We start from the raw sequence: 13,634 nt of genomic DNA, 5'->3' as shown, positions 1-13,634 counted from the left end.
TTTGTCTTATGTTCCCTAAAAATATTCGTACCATTCGTCTGGAAGTCATCATTCTCTTTTCTGTGGCCGCATCCATGATTCAACTCTCGCATCCGTACAAAAGGACAGGAAAGATATAACAGCGAAGTTTTCTGGTCAGGAGTTCCAGGCTGAGGTTTCGGTTTGCCAGAACTGTCCTAATGTTGTTCAGAGTTTTCGGCGCTTGCTCAATTCTTCATCAGCATATATAGGCCGAATTGCTCACTATATTTCATAATAACGAAGAACGAACGAAGATTATTTATAATGTTTCTATTGATCCTAATGCCTGCAGTTGTGTTCTGGAGGGCAGCAGTGGACTCTTCGATTTGGACTGTTGCTGTTTGGTGCCAGTAAAGTTCGGTTATGATCTTTAGATCTTGTGTGTCGATCCCGGTTGATTTTAGGAAGCTGATCATTTTTTGCCGTGACACACAGTCAATACCTTTGTTATAGTCAATAAAGAATGCAAATATATCGGCATTCATGTCTCTATATCTTTGAATCAGCACATTCAGAGAAAAAAGAGCCTCTCGAGTTTCCATCCCAGGCGCTCACACTTTATGCATATACGTGTATGAATGATCCGCAAGAATATCTTCAAGGCGTCAGACATCAAACTTACAAAAAACGAAACGTTAGACTGTGATGCATTGTTCCTATGTGTGTGACAGTGACAGTGACACTGACAGCCGTCTGCGGCAGCTGCGACTTTAAAAGTTTCCGCATGCACGTTGCCAGGACGACCAACTCTCCGTTTTTTTTGTAGTTTAGTTTAGTTTGTTCTTTGGTAATCTCATGTTATTAAAATAATTTTTGGTATATTTTTTCCACTGTTTTAGTTTCTCATCTGCTCCTCTAAGTATTTCGTTGTTGGAACCTCTTAATACACCTCTGTGACCACCCGCTACCTACTTACCATATTCTTGTGCGAGTTAAAGAGATCGTGTTTCTTCTGAAGGGTTTCTATTTTCGTGCCAGCCATGACTCATTGGCATCCCTGCATTTCGCACGAATAATTCTGTTGATTTTGGCATGTTTGACTGCATTGTTGTGTTTCGGTTCCCTTCGTTCATTCGTTAGTGTTATAATTTCATTAGCTCTTCACTGCTGCTTTATGGTATTATTTGCAAATCCAATATCGGTCTCCTGGGTCATAATTAACGTATCTTTCAGATCTCTCTACTTCTTTCAACCTGTTCTCAAGTTTTTGGCTAATTCGTGTTCCTTCTATCTGCACAGGGTGTCCCAAATTTGAGGGGGACTATTGAGTGGGAGATATGAAGTCGACTAAATAGAGGCAAAAAAAAATCGGGAATAATCGGATTAGTTTCGGAGACATCCAGAAACGCCGAAGTAAGGCAATTTATTTTGGCGCTTTTTCAATTCCCCCCCCCCCCCAATTGACTTGGAATTATTACACTATTATTACGTACAACGTTTCGTTTTTATGCGCGCATCATCAACTTCTTTTTTTTTTAAACACAGACCTGAATTTTTTATTTAATATTTTGAAAGAACTCCTCATTTTGAAAAAAATGAATGTATCTACATACACGCCCCAAAATTGACATTAAATAAGAATTTACACACAAAAAAATACTGTCACCATCGTTTCTTGATTGGTATAGTGCTTTGGGTCGGGCTTAGATATTCGGAAAAAGATTTCCAATGGCAAGAAAATTCTGTGTGGGTGCTGTGCGGACTCGATCCATATGCGCACTGTAGACTAATGTTTACTCGCTTCCAAATTATGACCCCGTGTTTTATTTACAGATACCGATCTGTTTTATATATACGTGCAATATTAGACAAGTTGATAGGATCACACTTGGTTACTCCAGAATGACATCCTCGCAATCGAATAAGATTAATTTACAAGTATATAATGTTCTCCAGCCCAATCCTAAAAACCTACCTTCAATGCGATTTAAAATAAAAATGGAAGACTTTTTTTCACAGAATGTGTTTCATAAGGGCAATAAATACTTGGATATATCGTATTGATCTTCTGGCAGATATACCAATCGGTTGTTATCGTATAGTGTCCTATACTGTTTCCATAAATTGAATACTTACTTCGGCGGTTCGAAACATAATAACCCGGTCTAAGAAAAATTCTCTAATAGTTGACTTTTACGTCGCCTTGTCCTGACGTTCCAGATTTAAACTAGCGAATAATTTTTAATTTCGTCCGTCAACCGAACATTTTTAAAAAATTCCGTTTCGCTTCTGCGGCCGGAAATAAAATCTAAACGATTATTAAATTTCGGGATCATGGAAGATTTCTGCTTCCTTAATTAATTTAAGGTTTAAAAATTCGAATGTGGTCTGAATGTGGCCGGTTTTGATTCGCTCTCGGAAAAAGCACAAAAACCCGATATAATCCCGAAGGTTTTTTTTAAAAAGAAAGCAGCTCTGTTCCTCCATTACATCCCCGTTTTCAATAGGTTTCTCTAAAACGGTAGGTACATTACGCGGATGAGATTGTTTGAAGTTCGAGAGGGCGTTCTTCGGCGCCACTACGAACTTATTCAGTCCTTTGTTCCCCTTTTCGAAATGTTTCCTCAAAAAGAAATCACCCAATTATTTTCCCTTTCTATACTGTTCGCGAACAGCCATACTTTGTTCAGGAGCGCCAAATCTTACGTCATCGGAATTTTAAGACCACTTAAGTGTATCAGAAATACGAACTTTTTTTGTAAAAGCGGCACTGTTTTCGGATTGCAACGGACCATGTCCCCCGTTCATTAGAACATTGTCATTCTAGTCGACCCCTTTAATTCGATATATTCAATTGACACAAACCCGAAACAACGTAGACTATTCATGAAAAAAATAATAAAATGTTTGTTAAAAGTATTTTTTTAGCAAAACGAAAATTATTTGGTATTGTTCAAGTTTATTTACTATTTCAAATATATTTCATTTAATTATTCTTAATTATTTTTGCATCATTTTAATATAAAAAAAAATTAACTTAGCCTAATTTTTATTGTACAGAGTGGTCGTAAATGGAGTGTTTTAATAAGAAAAACCTATTGCTGAACTAAATAAAGCATTCGTGGAGAAGGACAAGAAACAACCGAGATATAGGGCCTTTTTCATTTTTCGGCCCTTTTGAAAATTGCCCATAGCTTTTTATTTACAAACATTTTGGAATCGAATAAAAACATTATTAGGACATTTTTTAAGGCAAAATGCAGTGGTGTACTCAGATTTTTTCTACAATTCTCTGTTTTTTTTTTCATAAATTAATAGAACTTTATTATTTTATATAACAATCATAGTTGACTATAGTCTGTGTCCCGTCCTGTTCAGCCATATAGAAGTGTATGATGGTATCTGTGATGAAAAAATGCGGAAATATAGGGATTATTTGAATTGTGCATAATATTTTCAAAAAAAGTCACATAGAGAGAAACCTTTAAAAAAGATGAGACCAACTTAAAATAACTTATGTGAAAAACAATAATATAATAATAAATATCGTTTTTAATGTTTCATTTTAATGATTTTGATTATTTAGAAAAGGAAAGTATAATTATTTTAATCTAATAAATAAAACACAATATATATTAGAATGCAAAATATTTAAATTTCACCTTTTGCATTAATTATATTGAAATATCTTAACATATACTCAAATTAGGCGCCGCCCTCTTCAATCCACTTAACACACCTTTTTCGTACTGAATGGCAACTATTCAGTAACTCTATAGGATTGGTGGAAGCAAAACCTTCACGAGTGGCTTCCTATAACTCTGCTTTGGTTTGGAAAATTCCACTCCACGATAAAAAATGTTTAGAAGAGTTAGATGACACGATCTCGCAGGCCACAAAGTGGGCCCTCTAATTACAATCCAACATTATCCAAACTCTTTATTTAAAAGTTCACTTACAATCCTTGCGTTCTGAGCGGGTAACCATCTTGCAGGTAATAAATACAAGTACGAATGGCAAGCCTTTCAAAAATGGAACAACATATGTTCACAAAATATTTATATAACCATTCAGATTTTCAGTAAAAAAATTAGGTGCCAAAAATCTACCTCGGAAAATTCGTTCTACATTAAATGCAAAACGACTTTGCCGATTTGCATGAGCGTTTTCTAAGAATTGTATCTGTTAAATATTCTGGAACAGTCACTTCCCGCTTCATTAATCTAAATAATAGACAATGGCAAATTCACGTTTTCATTGTATTTTTCGATAAAGCAGTTGCAAAATTGTATTCTTCTACCGTCATTCCCTTCATGTAACTGGTGGACATCTCTGGTACGATATGGCTTGAATTTATGTTTCTTTCATAAACTAGTCAAAACTTTAGTTTTTCCAGCATTTGTTGCTTCAGCTAGTGCGCGGGAAGATATGCAAAAGGGCTGAAAATTGAGAAACGCACTATACTCGATTGGTAGTGAAGTGAACATCGAATCCTTGACATGTAAGTCGATTTTGCTCTACCTCGTTCAGAAATAGCCACCCTAGAAGAGATTGAACAAAAAGTTAAATACAAAAGTTGCTTGGGATAATTTGGACTTTTCATTTATTATATTTTCATGTGTGACTCGTTTAGTCGTGCTCATTACCAACTTTTTTTTTCAGTTGGAACACCCAGTATATTATTGCTGATTTACTGATTACTGATTTTGAAAGAGGCGTTTAACGATGTATAAGAGTAAGGGGTTTAAACGCAACGTTTCGGAATTATTGACGTTCATCTTCATTATTGGCGCGATATTTAAACTGACTTCATAAAGTTATGTCAATCTTCTTTTAGATTCTCTTTGCGTATAAAAAAAAGATACACTGGTCGTTTATTTATTTTATAAACCTTGCATTTGACTTCGTCAGTTTTCTAATTTTCAGACCATAGACCATGAAACGCAAATTCAACAATATATACAAAGTTGCTACACAGTCAGAGCAATCTGAAATTCAAGCCTCATGGGAAGATATAAAAAATGCCCCCTGTCGTGAAAATCCATGCCAGAATACGCAAGAAATGCGAGTTTAACCTTAGGATTCAGGACGGCATTTGGAACACTGGAGACTTTGTTCTTCAGAAGTGCCAGGATCAAAACAAGGATGTTTTTGCTTGTTTTATAGATTACACGAAGATATTTGACGGGGTGCATCACTCTATATGCTGCGTAACGTTGAGTTAGATGGTAAGGACATCCGAATAATCAAAAATCTGCGCTAGAGACAGCTATACCTAGTGTGAAAATTCAACAAGACTACATGCTCTTGCCTAATATTTACCACGATAAAACATTTAAAGAAGCATTGGAAAATGCGGAAATGTGGAGTACGGAGTTAAGATTAACGGTATCTTAATGAATACGGTTAGATATGCTGACGACACGACATAAGCGAGACCATGAATGGCCCACAACAATTATTCAACAAAATCAATCAATATAGTTAGTCAACAGTTCGGAGTCAATTAAATATTTTTTTGACGGAATAGCTTCGAGGACGAACAGCCAAGTCTTGACGGGAGAGTAATCGAATGTGTTGATCCAGAAGTTGAAATGGCAAGAAGAACTTTGCAAAGAATTCATTCTTCTTTCTAAAATTGCGCTAGCGTATGATAAAGTGTTTTATTCACTTCTTATGTATGTGGCGTAGAATGCTGGAACTTAAGGGTCAGCTCAATAAATCGGTTAGAAGCGTTTGAAATGTGGATTCATCGAAAAATGCCGCCTCTCCTGGGACTTACTTCTGGTTAAGGATGACGTATTCAGGTGAGCCTACCCTGGTCAGATCTAACGTGCAAAAAAGTACCATCTTCTTCAGCTAATGGGAAAATAGAAGGCAAGAGGGGTGCTGGATGAAGGCACACCTCTTGCCTTGCCGGGCATTCAGGTGACTGTAGAACTGTTTAGGGTTGCGAAAGACAAAGACGCACTTTTTGCCGTAATTGCTAACATTGGGGTACCGGGCCTAGCACATGAAGAAGAAGAAGGGATCTTTAAAAGGAGGTTTGCTAACCTTTCGGTAGTGCTATCCAGGGGTTGATTCAGTAGTAGTTATGGTTAACTCAAGCAATCATCTACAACACTTAGGGAAGACTCTAACTTCATTTTGGAGAAGAACAAGAAATTATTGACTGGTTAGCTACCAGCAATATTAAATATGAAGATAGTTTGATAAAGAAGGAACTATTACACATAGCACATTTAAAGAAACATCGTTTTATGAAACAAATACGATGTGGAAGGTATTGGAGGAAATCATAGTGTAACTGTACTGCTGATAACAATAGGCATACCCCATAAATTGACCTAAACGCATTAGATACTACCGTCAGACGAAAACACTAAATAATTTTGTAATAAATGTTATCAATGCCAAACAATGAATTCTCTTTTTTTCTGAAAAAAACTTTAACTGTAATTTCATTAGGCGTTCTTCGAAGTTACGACGAATTTAATTCAGTCCTTTGTTGGGTTTTTCCAACAGGATTGCTCAATAGAAAGTCACCCAATTGTTCTCATTTTCCTCGTCTTTAGAAAACGGTAAATACTTTGCTCGTGAATCCGAAATATTACATCATTCGATTTTTTAAGACAACTTAAGTAATAATATCAGAAATACGACCCCGCTTTAACAAACGCGGTACTTTTTTCTGCGTTCATTAAACCGCAATAACAATAAAACTTAAACCAGGCATCTTTTATGGTAATATTCGCACGACCTACATAAAATTGTAGGCAGTGGCCACACAGCAATGGGACGGGGTGTAAATTTCCACACGGGTGTCGCGTATCACTCGAGTACAATCTATACGCGAGGCTTTAAAAAAAAGAGCCAATTGCATAAGACGGTATCGGGATACGGCCAAACAAACTTTGGAGAACCGATCGCCTATAAAAGTTCCCGGAATGTCCCGTTTGGCTATCAGTTGGTTTACGACGGTCCCGAAACGAATATGTCGCCCAAGGTAAGAGGGCCAAAGGGCCTGTTACGCTTAAGTGTTCGGTGTTGCTTTTCGAAATAATATTTGGCACAGGGTTTTAGATCCTGCCCTTTTGAAATGATTTTCAAACCAATTATTCTGGGACCATAGTTTAAAATACCAAATTGAATTTTCTATTTCTATAGCTGTTGTCTATTTGCTTTATGGGCTGCGAATCCTTAGATTTTAAGAAGAAAAATTGAAAACTTAAAAAAAGGTTTTTTAATATGATTAGTTAACAATACTACTTATAAAATTACCAATTTATGAAAAAGATCTTATAATTTCTCCCCATGCATTATAGTATTACAACTATTCTGCATTATGTAAAGGTAAAACAGAACAAATAATATTTTTTCAAAGAAACGTCCACAGACTACTGTAATACCAGGAGGAATCTAGAAGTTTTATAAAAAGTAAATAATATTTTCTTCGAATTGTAAAAAATGTAACTCTATTGGATATAACCTCGAACTATTGACAATGTCTTGCAGTGGGCTTACCATGTTGAGTTTTGAAGAGTAATATTATCGTCATATTATAAGAATGAAACAGTTTTTACACCACGGCTCTAGATGTTTGTAACTTTTTTTTCATGTACACCTTACAGGGTGTTATTTTGTGCAGCAGTTCATTGCAGCTTTTCAGGTTGCGGAAAAGGTGGAGTCGTGTCATTCATGGGGCTGATCATTATGATCACTGTAATTTTAAATAAAATTTAAAATATTAACTTTACTTTTATTATTTATTTATCATCAATTGCTAGAAATTCAAAGGATAAAAATTATTTTCCGATATTCACAGCTATGGCAAAATATACAGTGGATAAGTGGAGAAAAAGCTGCTCCAACATAGAACTGTGATTAAAGCATTTCTAGAACTTGAAATATTCTCTATATGGGTATCTAAAATCCCTTTCAAAAAGAAATTATTGTTACTATTGTCCATGTCTATGTTCATTTTAATATTATTCACACAAACCACATATTATTCCAATTGTGATCTTGTTTATATTTTTTATATAGTCAATAAAATATCTTTCTTTAAGATGTAGACTGGTAATTTTTGGAAATATATTTCGCGCCGCTCTTCGACCTATTCTTGGAATCGCATTCATTTTAGGGCTGTTTATTTCTTAAACTATTTTTATCCGATGAACTTTGTTATAATCTCCCATACTAAAGTTCTGTCAGAGCAATTCTTTAGTTACGTCATAACATGATATCTTTATCTAGTTCATTACTGGGTGTCTTAAACTGTTTCATTTTGAAATCCGTGTCAAAAGCCGCGTCAAGATCAAAATAAGACATACTGCACAGCTGCTCTGACTGGACTGTAACACGACGGACTCGACGGGAATATTCCAAATAGGCACATAGGGATATATCCCATTAAATGCTTTATTTTTTTAATCGTGAATTACGAAAAACCTGTCCTAAAATTAATGAAAGAGAAGAATTAATTTTTATTCTAAAATAAGGCTGTTGCGTTATTAATATCTATGCGGACACCACTGGTTAAAATATTGAAAAATCTTCTGCATCAGAAAATGACTGTTGGTGAATAGATGGCGTATGCCAAAATTTATTAAAATGTGTATGGAATTGGAAAAAGCTATGATAAAAAAATGAAACCCAAAATTTATTTTAACTTTTCTTAACATTCCTAATGATCGACCTTATATTAGAGCATTTAGAATTTTAAGAAATTCTTCCACTCATTAATATTTTAACATTTACATGAACGTTTTTACTAGTGTAGTAATTATGTCAGAATCGATTTCTCAGTTTCACCGAAAATCAGCACATTATCGAAACTCGAATAGCTTTAGTGCCTGTGTTGGCTTAAAATGTAACTCGTATCTAACAGCACCGTATGATATAGCAATAAACCATATTTGAATTGTTAATACTAAGTGACAAGTTTTTATAAATGGCCTTTTATTTAGTTCAAGTTTTAAATTTTACTGTTACTGCTACTGAAGCTATAAACCCTACCCATCGCAGATCCAACAGCCAGTGTAAAATGTCGGACCAGTTGTTAGAATTTTTTTAATTTAAAATCTGAAACGCAGAATGTTCGGTTTTGAACAACCTCAAATTTAATCACAAGGGGAAATTCAGCGAATGATTAAAGCTCCAAATTTGACTTTCAGCCCCTCGGTTTTATTTGCATGAAGTCAAAATTAACCCGATCTCTCAAATGTTCTAAGTCAAAAGTGAATACGGACATTCACGATAAAACTCACAGTCAGTTAAAAACAGTAAAAAAGCCGTTTTGAAAAAATTGTAAATACCGAGCTGCTATAAGATTTAGATCGATAATTTTGTTATTTAAACTTCCTTGCCAAACATTTATTTTTAATTCATCGAGGGTAAATTGAATCCCTATTCCTACAAGTTTGTTTATCTACCGTACCATTTAAACAAAACGTAGGTTCATCACAAAACAGTATCTGACTGAAAAAATGAATTTAATTTTTCCATCATAGTTCCACAAAACTAGTCTACGGTTGAGATTATCTTTGTTCAGATCCTGTAGTAATGTAATCTTGGACGGATGATACTTTTATTCTCTCAATACACCCAAAGCTTTTTGCTAACATTATTATTTAAAGCTGATCTGAACCTAGACGGTCTTTTACCTGCTCTGTTTTGTCTCAATTTTACTCACTATATGTCTTGTAATGATATCTAATAAAAATTATACCTTCAACTCTCTGAGTTTCATTTAGATGAGCCGTATTTGCTTTCTTTATTGACTGACTGATTTAACTTTCTAGCTACTTGTTCAGTTCAAAATTAAATTTCTGTTATTTTATTCTGTCTTATCTGTTTATCTATCTATTTAAAATGAATTTGTTCCATATTTCAGCCTTTCACTGTATATTCGCTTGATGATAGATTTAAATCTCTTATTGAAAGAAATTTACGAAAATCATATAGTTTTAATTTAATTAATAATTTAATTATTTTTTACAGACATTTAAAAAAAAGAGTTTACACTTTCAATTAGAGTATATCTATGTTATTTTATTTATAAAAAATATTTTAATATTTAATGTAAATACTATTTCACTAATTAAATAACTACATAATTACAAAATAATATTTTCAATTCACACTAAGGTTATATGAATAAATAAGTTACTTTTGAATACAATATAAAAACATTGAAGAATAATACACATTACAATTAGCTAATATCAGTAAGTTATGTACATTGCCATTTTTTAGTCACTTATGTTTTTATAATCCTTTTGCTCAAAAGGTTGGGTACACAGGAAGCTACGACAGTCATCTCAATAATTTATAGTACGAGTTATTGAAATTATCGGTATTTTCTTTTCTGTTATTTCTGTTTTTATGTTCTCGTTTGATAATCATGACAATTTATATTTGATTTAGCAAGCCAATACTTTTCATTCGTTAAAGTTAAACAAGTGAAATCTATCGAATAGAAATTGGCTTAACGACGTCTTATAGATTTTTTGTCTAGTTCTTCTTTTATATTTTTTTATGGTTTTTTTTCACATATCTCCCAGTCTGTGAGATCTGAGCATGGTATTTTCTAAACGACCTTGCTTATGTATTCTTATAGAGTTTCCTTCGAAAAAAAAAAATGGTGGCGGTGTTTTCATTTCGCAAGAGCGGTTTTTACATTTTTATTGGTTTATACTGTACAAAACTTCTCTGAAAGGTTCCTAATGTGACGAATTTGATTAAGTTTTGCACATAAGGAGACTTTCTTAGAATTTGATTTACATATAGCAAAACAAAGAGTGGCGATTGTTCTTCATCATTTTGAAAACAGAAAAATTTGCACAGCCTATTGCCACTAATATGAAAAATACAGCGTATTCCGAATTAAAAAAGATACGTTAGCTCAAAAACTGTATACCAAAAAATTTCCTTTTTCTCGTCTATTAAAGCATTATTTTGTAATCTAACCAAAACTAACTCTCAAGAAAATTGAAATATTTAGTGCGCCATCCAACAAAATCATTCATAAAATTGCTTCTGTTGTGATGCAAATAGGCATTTAGACAAGGGACGAATAGGGCGAGCACTGTTACCTAAATATAAATGGTTGTTATGGTAACCGTCAAAGTGGGAGCAAACAATTCCCGAAAGGGACACTAAATCATTGGGATGTGGGATTATAATGTAACAATCTTTAAATTTTCATGATTACATTATTTGAAATTAAATTAAACGTATTTGACACACTTTTGGAAATAATGTAAACCACAATCGATGAATCATACGTTCCTGGTCGCATGTAGAAGGAAATGGAAGTTTTGAACAACATTAAAACTAGAAAATTTGGATACTTTGGACGTGTGATGAGAAATGGAAGATACTATCTCATCCAACTAATTTTACAGGGCAAGATAGATAGCAGAAGAGATAATATCCTAATGGTTTAAGAACCGAAGACAGTGAATGGGAATAACCGCTAATATCCTATTTAGTAGTAAACAAAGCTACTTGGGCTAATATTATAGGCATTAGAAGAACAATTGCACATGACAAGAAACTAAGTACACCAGCTTGCGAAACACGTTCGTTACCAACATCAGAATATGCAGCAACTTTTGCTGTTAGTCTTTGTAATCGAAAAGTTCCTTTTCACTTTCAGAAAGTGTCCTTTTGTACCGGGCGTAGTACAAGACATACGTGAAATCGATATTAAAATGTGCTAAACCTCTTGATTATCTATTCATGATACTCGAAATACACGATAGGGGACAACGAATTGAGGAAAATACTGCACTTGCTTAAGAAAAGAATAAAACAAACAATTATTACACAATAGGTAAAACATTAAAATTGACAGTAGTGCATTGAGTCTCAGCCTAGATTTCCCCCAATTTTTTTCCTACATCCTCGTGGTATAACCAATTATCTTGAAAAATTTTAGCGCTGCACCTTCAGTTCAGTTAGTTTCTGACTGCAGCCCGCCTCACCGTAAAATCCCAACCTCTAAATACAACCCGATCCCTTTACATCCAGCTCTTGTTTTGCGCAATTTAATATTAAACGTAATAATAATAATAAACCTTTGTTATTTATTTATATTATGTTATAGGCATTAGAAGAGCAATTGCACATAACAAGAAATTAAGTACACCAGCGTATGAAACTCGTTCGTTACCAACATCATTGCAGCAACTTTTGCTGTTAGTCTTTGTAATCGAAAAATTCCTTTTCACTTTCACAAAGTGTCTTTTCTCGCAAAACCGGGCGTAATACAAGACATACGTGAAAACGTGAGATCGATATTAAAATGTGCTAATCCTCTCGAAATACACGATAGAGGACAACAAATTGAGGAAAATTGCTTAAAAATAGGTAAAATTAAAAATAGGTAAAACATTAAAATTGACAGTACTGCATTGAGTCCCAGCCTAGATTGCCCCCATTTTTCTCCTACATCCTTTTTAGCGCTGCACCATCAGTTCAGTTAGTTTCTGACTGCAGCCCTCCTCACCGTAAAATCTCAATCTCTAAATACAATCCTATCCCGTTACATCCACCTCTTGTTTTGATATTATACAAACACAAAATATGAAAACCTGTATATATTTCTGCTCGAAGCAAATTGTGTTCTACCTACTCTTTACCTTTGTTGAACATAATGATCTAATAATAATCAAAACAATAATAATAATACATTCATTGCTGTACCAGAAATACAGTTCAAATTAGAATAATTTTTAATGAATGCATGGCCAACAAAAGGTTTTGCCTTTTTCAAAACAAAAATTTCGGACATCTGGAAGAACCAGATACTATTCAAGCCTAGTATTACCTACACAACCCGATATGTCACGAAAGAAAGGCTGAGGATAAACGGAATTAAAGTATTAACATTGTCGCATCAAAGAATCTTAATGAGCCCATTTGAATATTTCTTTATGATGTCGCTGCACTCTGAATCTGTAGTTTTGTCGTAACTATTATAACATAAGATGTGGCTGGACATAATCTAAATCTATTAAATATATTAAGCCAGCCCAAAGGAACCAAAAGTTGAGAGTTTCACATCGGCGAATTCGTTGCCCGTCAACGGCATCCAAATAAATGATTTCATTAAAACAAGACACGCAAAGCATTTTTTTTCGTATCTGTATCCAGGCTGTTTCTGCTACTGTAAATCAACTTTAGATTTCCATAGGCTGTTCCTAGTTTTGTTACCCACGTGGCCCGTAAATGGCAACCTAGAATCGAGCATCCAACCTAAATTTTTGCATTTTTGGCCTCGAATATCTTGGAACCACTGCCAAATGGTAACACTGACGATTTATTTGTGTTAAGCTGGTGACTGCAATACTTCAATGACTTTGTATCAAAATATCACCTTGTGGTAAGCCCAGTCAAACAAAGAGCGACGTAGACAAGAAAGATTTTATGTCAAATCCGATATAGTGTAGAATAGAGACAAGTAGTTTATGATTTATTGTATCGAACGCTTTACTAAAGTCCAATAGTATTAGTTCACTAACCTTGGTTTCATCAATTGCCCCCAGGAGGTCGTCAGTAATATAAGCTAGGGCACATCTATGAACCTTCCTACAACCAGACTGTCTTTGGGGCAGGATTTCGCATTCTGCCAGAAATACTGTTATTTATTTGTCAAGGATCCATTC

The 13,634-nt window shown here is 34.3% G+C and overlaps 2 protein-coding genes across 4 annotated transcripts in view; one reads left to right on the top strand and one right to left on the bottom strand.

Moving 5' to 3' along the window:
• LOC132698809 (tyrosine-protein phosphatase Lar) overlaps positions 1-13,634 on the bottom strand; it is a 1,212,853-nt gene that overhangs the window by 950,429 nt on the left and 248,790 nt on the right. The window lies entirely within an intron of this gene.
• LOC132698069 (cuticle protein 7-like) overlaps positions 6,939-13,634 on the top strand; it is a 33,565-nt gene continuing 26,869 nt past the window's right edge. Inside the window, exon 1 of the mRNA XM_060663921.1 lies at positions 6,939-6,967. Coding sequence (XP_060519904.1) covers positions 6,956-6,967 — 12 coding nt within the window. The 5' untranslated portion in view covers positions 6,939-6,955. The remainder of the gene's footprint in view (positions 6,968-13,634) is intronic.

This window comes from Cylas formicarius, unplaced genomic scaffold, assembly GCF_029955315.1.
Source record: "Cylas formicarius isolate icCylForm1 unplaced genomic scaffold, icCylForm1.1 PGA_scaffold_2__14_contigs__length_35257938, whole genome shotgun sequence".
Classification (NCBI taxonomy): Eukaryota; Metazoa; Arthropoda; class Insecta; order Coleoptera; family Brentidae; genus Cylas; species Cylas formicarius.
Note: the sequence above shows the minus strand (reverse complement) of the source record. Positions and strands in the feature narration are given on the sequence as shown.